Here is a 14,116-nt window from a genome sequence, read left to right as displayed (position 1 = left end):
ATGACAATAACAGTTCCACAAATTAAATAAACCAAATCATCACACTTGAAACTTGATCTCTGCTCTTCATCAAAATAAAAATTGCAAAATTTAAAAAAGAAAAAAAACAAAACAAAACACAGCAAACTCAGCCTGTACTAATGGGATTCCAGGAAACCACTGACAATTTCCTGAATTTAACAGTTTTTTTTTGTCACCAGTCCCCAGAAGTTATTTCCATAAGTGAGATATTAAAGCTAATATTCAAAATTGCCTGCCTCTATGCTGAAGTCAGTTACTACTCAAAGAAATGTTTTCTTTTTTTAAACATGTGCTGTGCATGACCAGTTTATTGCAATTAAGGAAAAAACTAATGTGGAGTTAAAATTTGAAACATTTTGAGAATCCAACAATTTCTTTTCAAATACTGTATGCTGTGATTTCTACCTTGATCTGGGCTGTCAGTTTGCTCTGCAAACCTTTGTAATAGGCTTATCATCATCTGTAATGGAAGAGGTGGGCAAGGGGGACGAGGAGAAGAAGCCTTTTTCTGTTAACCTCGCCACAACATTCCATTCGCCTGATGCATAATCTCAGTAGAACATTTAGAAGTATTATGTTATCTTAGTTATAGTTTGGCAAAGGCTTGTTGTGCCAATTCCTTGCTTTGAGCAGCACTTACTTATTTTCTTTTTCTTATAATGATGCAAGTCTTTGTCATCTATTCGTTAACTTTTGTAGATTTCAAAGATTATAGTCTGTTCCTGGTAGATAGACAGATAATTAGATAGACAGATGGACAATAATGTCACATGATGCAACATTGTGACTGCTCACAGTTTTCTTTAACCTAAAAATACAGAAATATTTTTTTCTGTTTTCAACATTTAAATATATATATTTTTATGGAGGGCTTTGTGGAAGTCTGAAGAGGGTGCTCTGATGAGGGTGATGAATGGCCTGTTGCAGAGGTGTATGCTACACCACTGGATATCACCACAACTGAAAGGAAAAATGATATGCAGGACATGGTGTACCAGGCCTAAATGAATATACAATACAATTTATTAGTAAGTAGTAAGTATAGTAAGTAGATCAACATCTTGAGATCTTAATGTGCACTCTGGTTTGTAAGTAATAAATTCAGATAAGTAAGTGGGACCTTGGCCATTTAAGGCCTTATATGTTAAAAGTAGGATTTTGAAATCTGCCCTAAACTTAACCAGATGCCAGTTCAAGGATTTAAAAACTGGAGTTACGTGTTCGTATTTTCTTGTTCTTGTAATAACTCTTGGAGCAGCATTTTGGATTAATTGGAAGCTGTATAAAGAACAATTATATATATATTAGAATATTCCTTAAATTCGTTGGATATGTGGCTTACTTCAGTGCTTAGCACAGTCTAAAAGTATATCTTTTAAAAGCAGGCATTACATCTCCATCAGAAAATGACAGTATTAAATTTATTAGAAAGGCAACAACAACCACATGATTTAAAAACTAGTGCTCTTCATTCTGTCATTTTTCTCCATAAGACACCCCCCCATCCCCAGGATAAGCAGACAGACTGTTTATTCACAAATGCAAGCTACACACACCCTATGGTTCAATCAGAAGCACCACTCTAAACGAAGTGTACATAGTTAACAGGCAGGAACATTTAGAGGTTAGTAAAAAGTTAATAGCTTCCAGTGAGAAACAAATGACTGCTTTTACACAGAACTGCTATTAATGACGTACAAGTTAACACTGCTACAATCTGAATAATAGACTGCCAAAACAGTATTCTGCACCCCTCGGTCCTGAAGAGCTCCTTAGCTTCGCCCCGACGTCAGCGGCTTCACAGCCAGTAAAAAGCACTTTTTAGGTAATCTGGAGGCACAGAAGGCAAACTGAAAAAATGACGACTAATATCAAAACCTTATCATCTCAATTTTAAAAAAGATAGTATGACTCGTACTACAGAATACTACACAGCAGGCTCTGCACATGAACGCAACTGACGCCAGCGTCAAAACCATGGAAACGGTCGGCGTGCCCACGGATTCGGTTTCCGGAAGTTGTCGGTGGAAACTCATGGAGGAGGAGGAGGGGGAGAAGGAGGTTTTTTATGGATACTTGAAGACGCGACGTCATGAGTATTCTCGCAGATGTTCGTGTTAGGTAATATAAGTAAAAAAGTGTATTTTCTACATAATTTGTTACATATAAATAGATGGTATAGTGTTTCATATTATCGAATGGTTAAAGATAATGTTCAAATGATATTGCCGAAGCCCTCGATACGTGTGTTATACTGTTCAATACTAAGATCCCTTAACATTTTGTTTTGTTCATTCAAAACGATTATTGTGATTTTTCCAACACACTGTAAATGTATAGCTCCGTTGATCAAAATAACATGATTGAAATAGAAAAGAACATCACAGATTATGTATATCATCATTTCTTGCCTTCTGGTATCCATACAGAGACAACCAGACTAAGCAGATTCAAGAAATGGTGACAAATGTGGAGAAACACTTTGGGGAGCTCTGCCAGCTGTTCGGTGCCTATGCGCGTAAGACAGCGAGGCTACGGGACAAAGCCGACCTGCTAGTGAAAGAGATGAACGTTTATGGGGACACCGAGACACCAAATCTGAGATACGGGTTGAAACATTTCGCAGATCAACTGGCAAAGGTTCAGGATTACCGGCAAGCTCAGGTATTGGCTTTAATAACTCCCTTATGGAATTCATTTCAAAACATCTTCGAGACAGCAGCTGGCAACTGCATATACTGTACAGAAACGATCATTCTTAGTGGGGAATGTAAACACTTCGATATTCAGCTTCCCTTGCATACTTATTATATCTGTATGTATTTTTTTATCAGAGGTGTGTAAATTATTTAATAATGCATGATTGTTAAAATGTATATGGAGTTCAGCTTTGACACAGGCATTTTGTAAAAGTTAAGTTTCCCTCACAGTTCTTTTTCACTTGAAATCAAAAGAGTAACTTTGAAACTAGTATTTTAATATGCATTGTTGACGTACAGGATGCCACATTAAGGCAGCAGGTAGTGAAGTTGCTCTGCAGCGCCGTTTGTAAACTTTGTGTTTTCTGTATGTTTTCACGTAGATTTCCTTCCACTTTCAAAGGAGAAGCTTTTAGGTTAACTGCTAGTCAGTGCAGGTGATTGTGATGTGTTGGTATGCTGTCCAGGTTTAGGTTCTGTGTGTGGCCTGAATAACTTCTGACTCTCTAAAATGTTTTAAAGCACACTCCTCTAACAGTTGGCAGTTGAATTGAAAGAGTAATATCACACTAACCCTCAGTATGTAAATTAGTTAAATTAGCAGTCCTGAAATGTAAAATTATAATATTTGAGATGGCAGGATTTCTTTTCTATTCCACCAGATTGTGGTTAAATTAATTACCAATCAAGTGAAAATGGATGAAAATGTTTTGGCTACTTATTATAGATGAAGAAATGCTTAAAGGCTTGCATATTTTTTTGTTTCTGCTTCTTAAAAAATAATAATTTTTCATATGCATTTGTGTGGGGGAGGAGGGAGTGAGGTTGGGAGGATTCACTAAGGATTCAACAATCAATAGTCTTTATTATGTGCATTTCTTTGCTGTCTTTTACAAATGATGTCAATGTAATATGCCAGTAACTGTAATTAATATACAGTATAGGCTTCAGGGCATGAATTACAACATGCAACTGTGAAAATTGCTAATTTTTTAAAAATGTTATGCACATATTGTTTTAAGCAAGTAGTAAAATTATGCTCCTCTTTTAATACAAAAATTACTTTTCCAATTGCAATATGATTATATACACATTTTTGGACATTCTGTAAAAGTGTGATGGTTTCACTAATCAATCGGCAGATGAGTTCTAACCATTTCAATTTTAATATCTCACTGTTAGGAGAGCTGGCAAGTTAGGTAGAAGACATATCCTGTTGCCCTTTTGGAAAGCAAGGGAAATGTTGCTTCATTGACTTTACTCTTGTGCTGTAAGAATAGTTATATTTGTATTTTTGTCAATTTTATTTTGGTGCTGCATGATCCCTGATTATATAGCCATAATGATTTTTTAGATCAGAATTGAAAGCTCAGGTCTAACCTATGATTCTTTCAAATGCCTTTTTTTTAAATAACGTTATACACATTTATCAACTTACACTGCATATCTTTTGAGTTGTGCACAAAAACATTTTATTACAAAAATATAAACAAAACTGTGAATACATTCCTCTTTTAATAAAAGCAAGCACAAGTATAAAATAGTATAATTAAAATTAAAATAGCTATTACAGTATACCTGTCAAGTGGCAATTACATATATATGTGTATTTAAAGGTTTGAAACATAATAATCAGAAATGTAACATGGCAGTATTTTGTCAAGTGGCAAACAAGGAGAAAACTAACATTTTTCATTTGGAGTCGCACATTCATTTTATTTAATGATTTTTGATCATAATCATTATGGTTATCAAAGTAATTGTGTTACCCGGCTTTGCCTAGGAATTTCCTAAGACAGTGGGCCTTGGTTAAAGTGCAATTGGTTAATCAGATATATCAGAAGTACCACGTAATTAACCAAATATATTTCTGTATACAATATTTCTTGTGTTTCTCCCCCCAAGGGGTAATATTGCTAATTCACTGGAGCTCCTTATTCTTAAACAAGAAACGTTACATAACGTTTCTAATGTGTAAAACATTCCTGCTATAGATCAATTCTTGCTTTTGCTAGTGACTTGGCTTTTGTTGATGGTCATTGCAAAACACAGTTTTAGAGGATACTATAATGTTTTAAATTGAAACAGGTAATTAGCAGGAATTTGAGGTATAAAAATAACTTCACCCTGTAGCAAATCCAGTATAAATGGAAGCTTCAATCAAATTTAATTGTAATACTTTGATCTGTACTTTTCTACTGCTACAAAGCTTTGGAGGGTTTAGATCAAAAACAATGTACACTGAATTAGAGATGTCATGATACAAAATTTTTTTACGTTCTATACAAGTTCCTGTGAATTATTTTGATACTCGGTACCTTTCAATACCACAGGAAAAACAGAAATACCATCCAATGTTCATATGCAGTTCAGTATTTGCGGATCGAGGAAGGGGACCACACATTCCTCCAGAGTTACACATATGGGACTGTGAGAAGTGTGAGCATTGCCAGCACAAGCAAACATTGATGCAAGACTCAAACGAAGTATCTGTGTGGATTGTTTACACCGGCAATGGCATGAGTTGCTCCATTTGTTAATACCAACATAAAATTTATTTAGTGTTTGAATGCTTCAAAGCACCAGGTAAATCTTCCTATCATTATAACATGTTAACATAGATACATAATCGGCAAAACACACAGCAGAATAAATAAAACCACATAGTTTATTGCTAAATACACTGAATTTATGTTATTCATTTGGCTTTTGAAACAAATCATTGTTCATTACTATAACCCATGAGTGACAGCAGATATCATTTATATAAATTGTTGAACAATGTAATGCTGCCTCACAATTAAAAATTTATTGAGTACAGGTAATGACAGCCAAAGTAATTTTGTAATTCTGAATTTGTACACCAGCATAAGCAATAACAAAGTCTTGATTTTTACTTAAGAAATCTTAAACAGCAAAACAAACAATTTTAACACTAGAATACCTGAAGTGTACAAAAAAAGTTGTAATGCCGGGCCACCTTAAATTCCCTCACACCTCTTCATCAATGTCTTTGTTTTGCAAATGTGTCAAACAACGCAAGCAGCCTGCTATCCCATCCCACACCGACTCAGTTGAAGTCAGTCACAAAGTTCTCCCAGCTCAAGTCTTTTTATCTGGGTACGAGTGCGTGGAGTTGTATAGGGTCAATAATATATCGTTGTTTTGAGTACATACATCTCATGTGTGTTCCTTGTCTACAACGATCTGGGTAAATGTAGGATGACAGGAAATGCAAGGCAAGAAATCTTGAACACATAACTAAAACAGAAACTTTTTTCCTGTTCAACTAATAATTGGCAAAATGCTAACGTGAAATGTATAATGTGTGAAGACTGAAGTCCATATATCAAATAAACACTTTTAAAAAAGGTATAACAAAACAAGTGCACTTTTATTCAAGAATATAACCAAAGAAAATGAAGTTATTCAATTTAGTTGTTGCTCTCAATAAATTAAAACTGAAGGTCAAATATCAATTGACAGAAAGTTGACTGTCTGCTTAGCTGGTGTAGAGGTAAGAGTTACTGCCACGTAAACAAAAGGTTGCGGGTTTGAGCCTGGGCTTTCCTCGTTTTGAATAGCGAACTGCTATTATTATTATTATTATTATTACTATACTATAATAAAAACGTTCTTATTTGCAATGGTGATGGACTGGTTGAAAGACGAGATTAGACAGGAGTCCCCGTGGACTATGATGTTTGCTGATGACATTGTGATCTGTAGCGACAGCAGAGAGAGCAGGTTGAGGAGACCATGGAGAGGTGGAGATATGCTCTAGAGAGGAGAGGAATGAAGGCCAGTAGGAACAAGACAGAATACATGTGTGTAAATGAGAGGGAGATCAGTGGAATGGTGAGGATGCAGGGAGTAGCGTTGGCGAAGGTGGATGAGTTTAAATTCTTGGGATCAGCGGTACAGAGTAATGGGGATTGTGGAAGAGAGGTGAAAAAAGAGAGTTCAGGCAGGGTGGAATGGGTGGAGAAGAGTGTCAGGACTAACTTGTCACAGACGGGTATCAGCAAGAGTGAAAGGGAATGTCTACAGCACGGTAGTGAGACCAGCTATGTTATATGGGTTGGAGACCGTGGCACTGACCAGAAAGCAGGAGACAGAGCAGGAGGTAGCAGAGTTAAAGATGCTGAGATTTGCACTGGGTGTGACGAGGATGGATAGGATTAGAAATGAGTACATTAGAGGGTCAGCTCAAGTTGGACGTTTGGGAGACAAAGTCAGAGAGGACAGATTACGTTGGTTTGGACATGTGCAGAGGAGAGATGCTGGGTATATTGGAATAAGGATGCTAAGGACAGAGCTGCCAGAGAAGAGGAAAAGAGGAAGGCCTAAGCAAAGTTTTATTGAGGTGGTGAGAGAGAACATGCAGGTGATGGGTGTAACAGAACAAGATGCAGAGGACAGAAAGATATAGAAGAAGATGATCCGCTGTGGCATCCCCTAACTGGAGCAGCCGAAAGAAGAAGAAGAAGAAAAACATTTATTTAATTTGAGACCAGGTCAAGTTTTTGCTTATCTTTGTTTTTGGTGCCCGACTCAGTAGATGTTGCTAGTGTGCCTGTTAAGGCTTTTTACGGGAAAAGAACTTTACTGTCTAATCACTGCCTTCAACATTTAAACTAGATGTGTAGACTTGGTACGGATTTAAACGATGCATCGGTAAAGAACAACTGGATAAAAAGCCATATGTAACATGTGCAACTCAGAAGTTAAGTACTGTTGTAACACAATAAATTTCAGAAATCATTTCTCCCGACGTCACCCATAAATGTAATCTCAGTAGACATCCAAACGAGTAGAGCCTAAACAATATATACAGAGACAGCAGATAGCTCCAAGCTTCCATTCAATTTGCCTCTTGCCCAAAAAATAACAAAATCTATAGCAGTTTTTATCTGTAAAGATATGAGACCCTGCACCATTGTTGAAAACGAGGACTTTCAACAAATGATACAGGTTTTTGAACTGCGGTATGTTATACCAAACAAAAAGCAAGTGAGTGAAGTTATTGTACCTAGGCTTTATGAAGATCTTAAACAAAGCATCACTACGTCTCTCAGGTCAGTAGAGAGAGTAGCCCTAACTTGCAATAGCTGAACATGTAGGTTAGCAGACTCCTAAATGACAGTCAGATGTCACTACATTAAAAACTGCTAGGGATCTGTGGCAGATGTGTTGCAGACAAGTGCGATGCATACCAGTCACACCTGGAGCAACCTCGCTGCTTATATGCAGAGCATCTGAGGTGACTGGCTGTTGTTCCAAAAACCTTTGTAGCATTTCCACTGCATTGTTCCATTGCATGACTGCATCAATCACAAGTTTTTGAGTTGCCAACTCTAAAAACATTTCTTCTCTTTTAGCACTTGGCTAGCTGTAAAGAGCGTGTGTGTGCAAAGCAGCCAATGTGAACATCTCCACAAGCTGTACTGCACAGGTCACATTAGTGGCATTATTAGTCACAATACCATTTCTCTTTTATGTTTGATTCATCCAACGCCTCTGTCAACAAGTATTAACTCAAGATCCTCATTTTAAAACGCTTGCTTCCTTTTTGTCTGAGGAGGAACTGTGAGGCCACATTTTCAAGACTTGTTAACGTGACTGGTACAAGTGAGAAACTGAAGATATGTGTAATTTGTGAAATTGTAGAAAGACATGAGTCTTCCCACTGTATCTTTAATTTCGACTTATTCAAGATTATTTTAAATGTCCAATAGGGGAATAAATTTGGCTAACAGTTTAGTTGAAGGGTGTCTACATGGAGATTCATAATACACGAATAGATTATTGAATAACATTTGTTATTTAAGAAGCAATATTTGATAATTTTATAGTAATATTTGCAAGATTATATAGATGTTTTATAAAGTAGATGCCATTGCATTGTATTAAAACAAGGAGCACCCCCATAATATGTGTGGACACTGATGTGGCAATACATATGTTAGTTAAATTATGGTGAATTTTCAATGAGTGCAGTGCTGCGAAAATAAATACAAAAACTTCAAATAAAGTGTTACTGAAATTTGTCACATTATATTAATGTTCTTTATGCATAGTTAAGTAATCTAACCCAGCCACAGGGGATGCACAAACCAGTGTGTTTCTTCATGCCGGTCCCAAGCCCGGATAAATGGGGAGGGTTACATCAGGAAGGGCATCCGGTGTATAATTTTGTCAAATCAATCTGCGGACAACAATACAAATTTCCATACTGGATCGGTCAAGCCCCGGGTTAACAACGACCGCCACCAGTACTGTTAGTCAACAGGGTGCTGGCGGAAATTGGGATACTGTTGGCAGAAGAAGAGGGGGGAGACGTGTCTGGAGGCAGGATAAGAGAGGGAAGGTAAAGAGAGTGGAACTGAGGGTAGGGACTTTGAGTGTTGGCAGTATGACTGGTAAGGGGAGAGAGTTAGCTGATATGATGGAGAGAAGGAAGGTGCGTGCAAGAGACTAAATGGAAGAGGAGTAAGGCCAGGTGGATCGGAGGTGGATTCAAATTGTTCTATCATGGTGGTGTAGATACTGTAGCAGGAGAAATGGAGTAGGGGTTATTCTGAAGGAACAGTATGTCAAGAGTGTTCTGGAGGTGAAAAGAGTGTCAGACATAGTAATGATTATGAAGCTGGAGATTGGAGGTGTAATGATGAATGTTGTTAGTGCATATGCCCCGCAAGTTGGGTGTGCAATGGATGAGAAAGAAGATTTTTGGAGTGAGTTGGATGAAGTGATGAACAGTGTACCCAAACGACAGAAAGTGGTGATTGGAGCGGATTTCAATGGACATGTTGGTGAAGAGAACAGAGGAGACGAGGAGGTGATGGGTAGGTATGGTGTCAAGGAGAGGAATGAAGAAGGTCAGAGGACAGTGGATTTTGCCAAAAGGATGGACATGGCTGTGGTGAATATGTATTTTAAGAAGAGGGAGGAACATAGGGTGATATACAGGAGTGGAGGAAGATGCACACAGGTAGATTACATCCTATGCAGAAGAGTCAATTTGAAGGAGACTGAAGACTGCAACGTAGTGGCAGGGGAAAGTGTAGTTAAGCAGCATAGGATGGTGGTCTGTAGGATGATGTTGGAGATCAAGAAGAGGAAGTTGAGAAAGGAAGACTGCAAGGTTGAGTTTATGGAGAAGGTGAGGCAGGCACTGGGTGATAGTGAAGAATTACCAGACAGTTGGGAAACTACAGCAGATGTAGTTAGGGTGACAGCAAGAAGGGTGCTTGGTGTGACATCTGGACAGAGGAAGGAGGAAAAGGAAACCTGGTGATGGAATGAGGAAATACAGGAGAGTATAGAGAGGAAGAGGATGGCAAGGAAGAAGTAGGATAGTCAGAGAGATGCAGGAAGTAGACAAGGGTACAAGGAGATAAGGCACAGGGTGAAGAGATAGGTGGCGAAGGCTAAAGAAAAGGAGTATGATGAGTTGTATGAGAGGTTGGACACTAAAGAGGGAGTAAAGGACCTGTACTGATTGGCTAGACAGAGGGACCGAGCTGGGAAAGATGTGCTGCAGGTTAGGGTAATAAAGCATAAAGATGGAAACGTACTCACAATCAAGTAGAGTGTGTTGAGCAGATGGAAAGAGTACTTTGAGAGGCTTATGAATGAAGAGAACGAGAGAGAGAAGAGGTTGAATGATGTGGTGGTAGTGAATCAGGAAGTGCAACGGATTAGCAAGGAGGAAATAAGGATGGCTATGAAGAGGATGAAGAATGGAAAAGCTGTTGGTCCAGATGACATACCTGTGGAAGCATGGAGGTGTTTAGGAGAGATGGCAGTGGAGTTTTTAACCAGATTGTTTAATGGAATTTTGGAAAGTGAGAGGATGCCTGAGGAGTGGAGAAGAAGTGTACTGGTGCCAATATTTAAGAATAACGGGGATGTGCAGGACTGTAGTAACTACACATCATTTGATTTGTAGCATTGTTTTTCTCACCAAGTAGGCATAAATCTGTTTTTTGAACTTATTCCATAATGTGATAAAGGAAGCAATAATGTAAGCATGTGTGTGTTTTGCTTAAAAAATATATAAAAATAATAACATGTATGATACCTGCACTTGCACGCTGAAGTTCTTTTGCATGAGCAGAAAAGCATTTCCAGACATGGCATGATCTCTGCTGATGTTATTTTTGACATGTGATGATTCCATGCTTTATGTTCACCACTAAGGATGTCATAAAAACTGATACGTCAATACTAATTCAGTGCTAGTATCCAAAAATGTAACAGTACCAGCTTTTTTACAGTACTGGTAGAACCAAGAAAGTGGGTACTGTGCTCAGCATGACTGCACAACATATCATTCTTTATAAACCCTATGCTGAAATCCCTCCAAGATTATAAATTCCCCATTTGTTGTTATATTGGGTGGATCCTTACCTCTGCCACACATTAAAATTCAAGCTCTGCATTGTACTTTGAAATAATGAATACCAATACTTGTTTATTTAAATTATAGTTGGGTAACTACTTGATAGATATTCCAGTATTTTAAAGCTGTTGTTACTGTTAGTATTTATATATTTTGTACAGTATTACAGAAATATTTTTCACTTCAATAAAAGGAGGCATTTTTCTAAAAAGCCATTGAATGGGATTTGTTTTTGCCATAGTATATTGGAAGGTATTGAGTATCATAAATTTTCATTGGTATTGATTACAAAAATTCTGGTATCAAGACCTCCATAATCAACATAGTGAGACATTTGTATATGCAGTTTTTACCCTTTTTTTATCATGTATTGTTGTATATTTTAGAGTAATTCGTCTATTTGCAATCACATGAGTGCAGTGTTGACTTTCTCTGTGCTACCAATAATGTTAAAAAAAAAAAAGCTGGTATAGAAATATTGCTACTTGTGACTTCCTTAGGAAGGGTACATTTTCTGTTTGCTTGTTTGAGTTGTCACATAAATACAGAAGTAAAGCAAAGCAAAACACAACCACATCACACAAACTATTTTTTGTGATGTTATTGTTCGAGAGGAAATCACTTCTCGGTGGGGTGAAAGGCACCCATAGTTTTCTTTTAAATTGGGTGAATACCATAATATTGGTGCTTTTTTATTTTAAATTACTTGTTTTGTGCTACTGTACAACGTATGTGCAATTGCATGACATGGATCAATACTTGACCATTGTCTTGGCTTAAAAGATGGACAGATGGCCCTGTTTATTCCAATGTGAAGAGTCAGTTTGGGCAAGATATATTTAAAAATTTATTGAAAACATTGAACTTCAGTTTCGTGTGCTAAATATATGTACACCATGTTTAGGAAGACTTGAAACATACCAAGCATATCCTTTAACAGATCTGTACAAAAACTAATAGGCCAGGAGTCTGTATGAAGACAAACATAATGCAACTCATTTGAATAAGATAGGTCAATTTTTTCAGTATAAAATATTGTTATACTGTATAGTACATAGATTTCAGCATTCTGGGCAAATACCCGAGAAATTACTCTTTCTAAATTTTAGTATCTTTGCTAGGATGTAGTCATTCGGCAGCTCTACATAATACAAAAAAAAAACCCACATAATTTTCCAAGTAGAATCAGAATCTGAACTTAACTTGAAAGCAATTGTTTTATCCCATCAACAAACTGTCATTTAAATGGAACTAATACATTCTAGTCCTTACAGTTTTTTTATATGTATGTTTATAAAAAATGTCTCTTTTTTTCCTATGCATTCAGCATAAAATGGTAGGATTGTGGTAATAAACACATTTCTAAACTTGCTGAAAACATGAAAAATAAATATAATAAAACATTGATGTTATTATTTATAATACCAAATCTTGCAACTCTTTGGACTCAGTGTTTTTGACAATGTACAGATCAGTCTTAATACCTTTTACTGAGCTAAGGCACACTCTTACAAGTAAAGGTGCCAAAGTGGTTCTTAGGAGTTACACCATAGGAGAGCCATTTTTTGCTTCCAGAAGAACAATTTTTTAGCAACTATAATGGGCACCAGAAATTGCCTTAAATATACTGTATGTTAACAGGTTTATGTAATACCAATGCGTTCATGATTTTAAAGGGCTTTAGTTCAGGTTTTCGGAATGCAGCGAATTAACCTTATGAATATACAAACAAATTCCCATAGCACATGAATGCAGCTAAATTACTTCATCAAGAAATGCTTGCCAGGTTTCTTACAGTGCTATGCAAGGGAAAGGGGGGCATTTATAATTCTGAGGTGTCTAGAAGTGTGTTTGTAACTGAAAAACTGGAACATGTGTATTTTATTCCATTTATGTAAAAATTGCATATATCTGCTTAGTAAAAAAGTGTCTTGGCAAACACCAATGTACTTTTATTAAAACATTTCAGAAACAATGCCCAAATAAATAGTGCCAAAATGTTCAAAAAATAAATAATCCAATAAAAACACGGTGAACGTTAAAATCCAAATAAATAATCCATTAAAACTGGAGGTTATAACCAGAGACAGTCCATAACAAGAAAAATGTGAGCCCTAATGTTGCCTTCTTAAATCTGCTGACAGTTGCAGTCAGCCCTCAAATCCCGGCTCCTGTCCCCATTGCCTGGCCTTCGGCAATCCTGGGACACCATGGTGAGCTGCATACGTCTACCGCTGCCAGTCTTTTGGCGTCCACAGGAACAACACATATTGGGCTGCTTCTATTCCTAGGCAGGTGCTCAGTAGGAGCTCCCCTTCCACAGCCTCTGGTTCCTACAGCCCCCAAGGCTCACACCAAACCACCTGCCTCACTCAATTTATCATGGGCTGTTCTCTTTCTCTTCTGCCTCTCTTTTTAACTTCATTTTCTTTTAACCTCCTTCATGTCTCTCTTCTCCCTTCTCTCTTGCTGGCTAGTTTATATTCTCCTTTCATTCATCTTTTTCTTTTTTTCTCTCGCTGGCTCTGCCTTATATGCCTCTGTGGACGCAGTGCCTCGATCACACTCTGCAGAAACCCGATGAAGAAACTGAGACAGACTGCATCCTCACATGCAGGTGCATCTCGCCCCAGTTATACCAAAAAAGTCCCACAACTGTGAGACGCACACCCATGGAGATCGAGCCGGCCAATTAATTGTTTATTTGTTAAAACAAGCTCCTGATTGTTAAAATGTTGCGTAAGCCTGTTTCCATGCTCAAATCGCAATGTATAAAACCTAAACTTGGCGTAAAGCCACACACATTTTCACGGTAGCTCCAACCCTGGGGTACGCAAGTTCTCCGCTCGGTTTTGCATACTGGCGGCACCCAACGTCAAAGCAGTGCTACTGTTCCAGTCCCTTTCTTTTTTAGATCCACATCCCTGACGCGACTTTATAAATACACTGAAATTAACCGCATATTGTTTATTAGTTTAATGCATCTGAT

At 37.5% G+C, this 14,116-nt stretch overlaps 1 protein-coding gene across 1 annotated transcript in view; it reads left to right on the top strand.

Annotated features, from left to right (window-relative positions):
• Positions 1-2,028: 2,028 nt before the first annotated feature.
• Positions 2,029-14,116, top strand: part of cibar1 (CBY1 interacting BAR domain containing 1) — a 160,285-nt gene continuing 148,197 nt past the window's right edge. Inside the window, exons 1-2 of the mRNA XM_028817797.2 lie at positions 2,029-2,142; positions 2,451-2,685. Coding sequence (XP_028673630.2) covers positions 2,114-2,142; positions 2,451-2,685 — 264 coding nt within the window. The 5' untranslated portion in view covers positions 2,029-2,113. The remainder of the gene's footprint in view (positions 2,143-2,450; positions 2,686-14,116) is intronic.

This window comes from Erpetoichthys calabaricus, chromosome 13, assembly GCF_900747795.2.
Source record: "Erpetoichthys calabaricus chromosome 13, fErpCal1.3, whole genome shotgun sequence".
Taxonomy (NCBI): Eukaryota; Metazoa; Chordata; class Cladistia; order Polypteriformes; family Polypteridae; genus Erpetoichthys; species Erpetoichthys calabaricus.
This window is presented reverse-complemented; position numbering and strand designations above follow the sequence as displayed.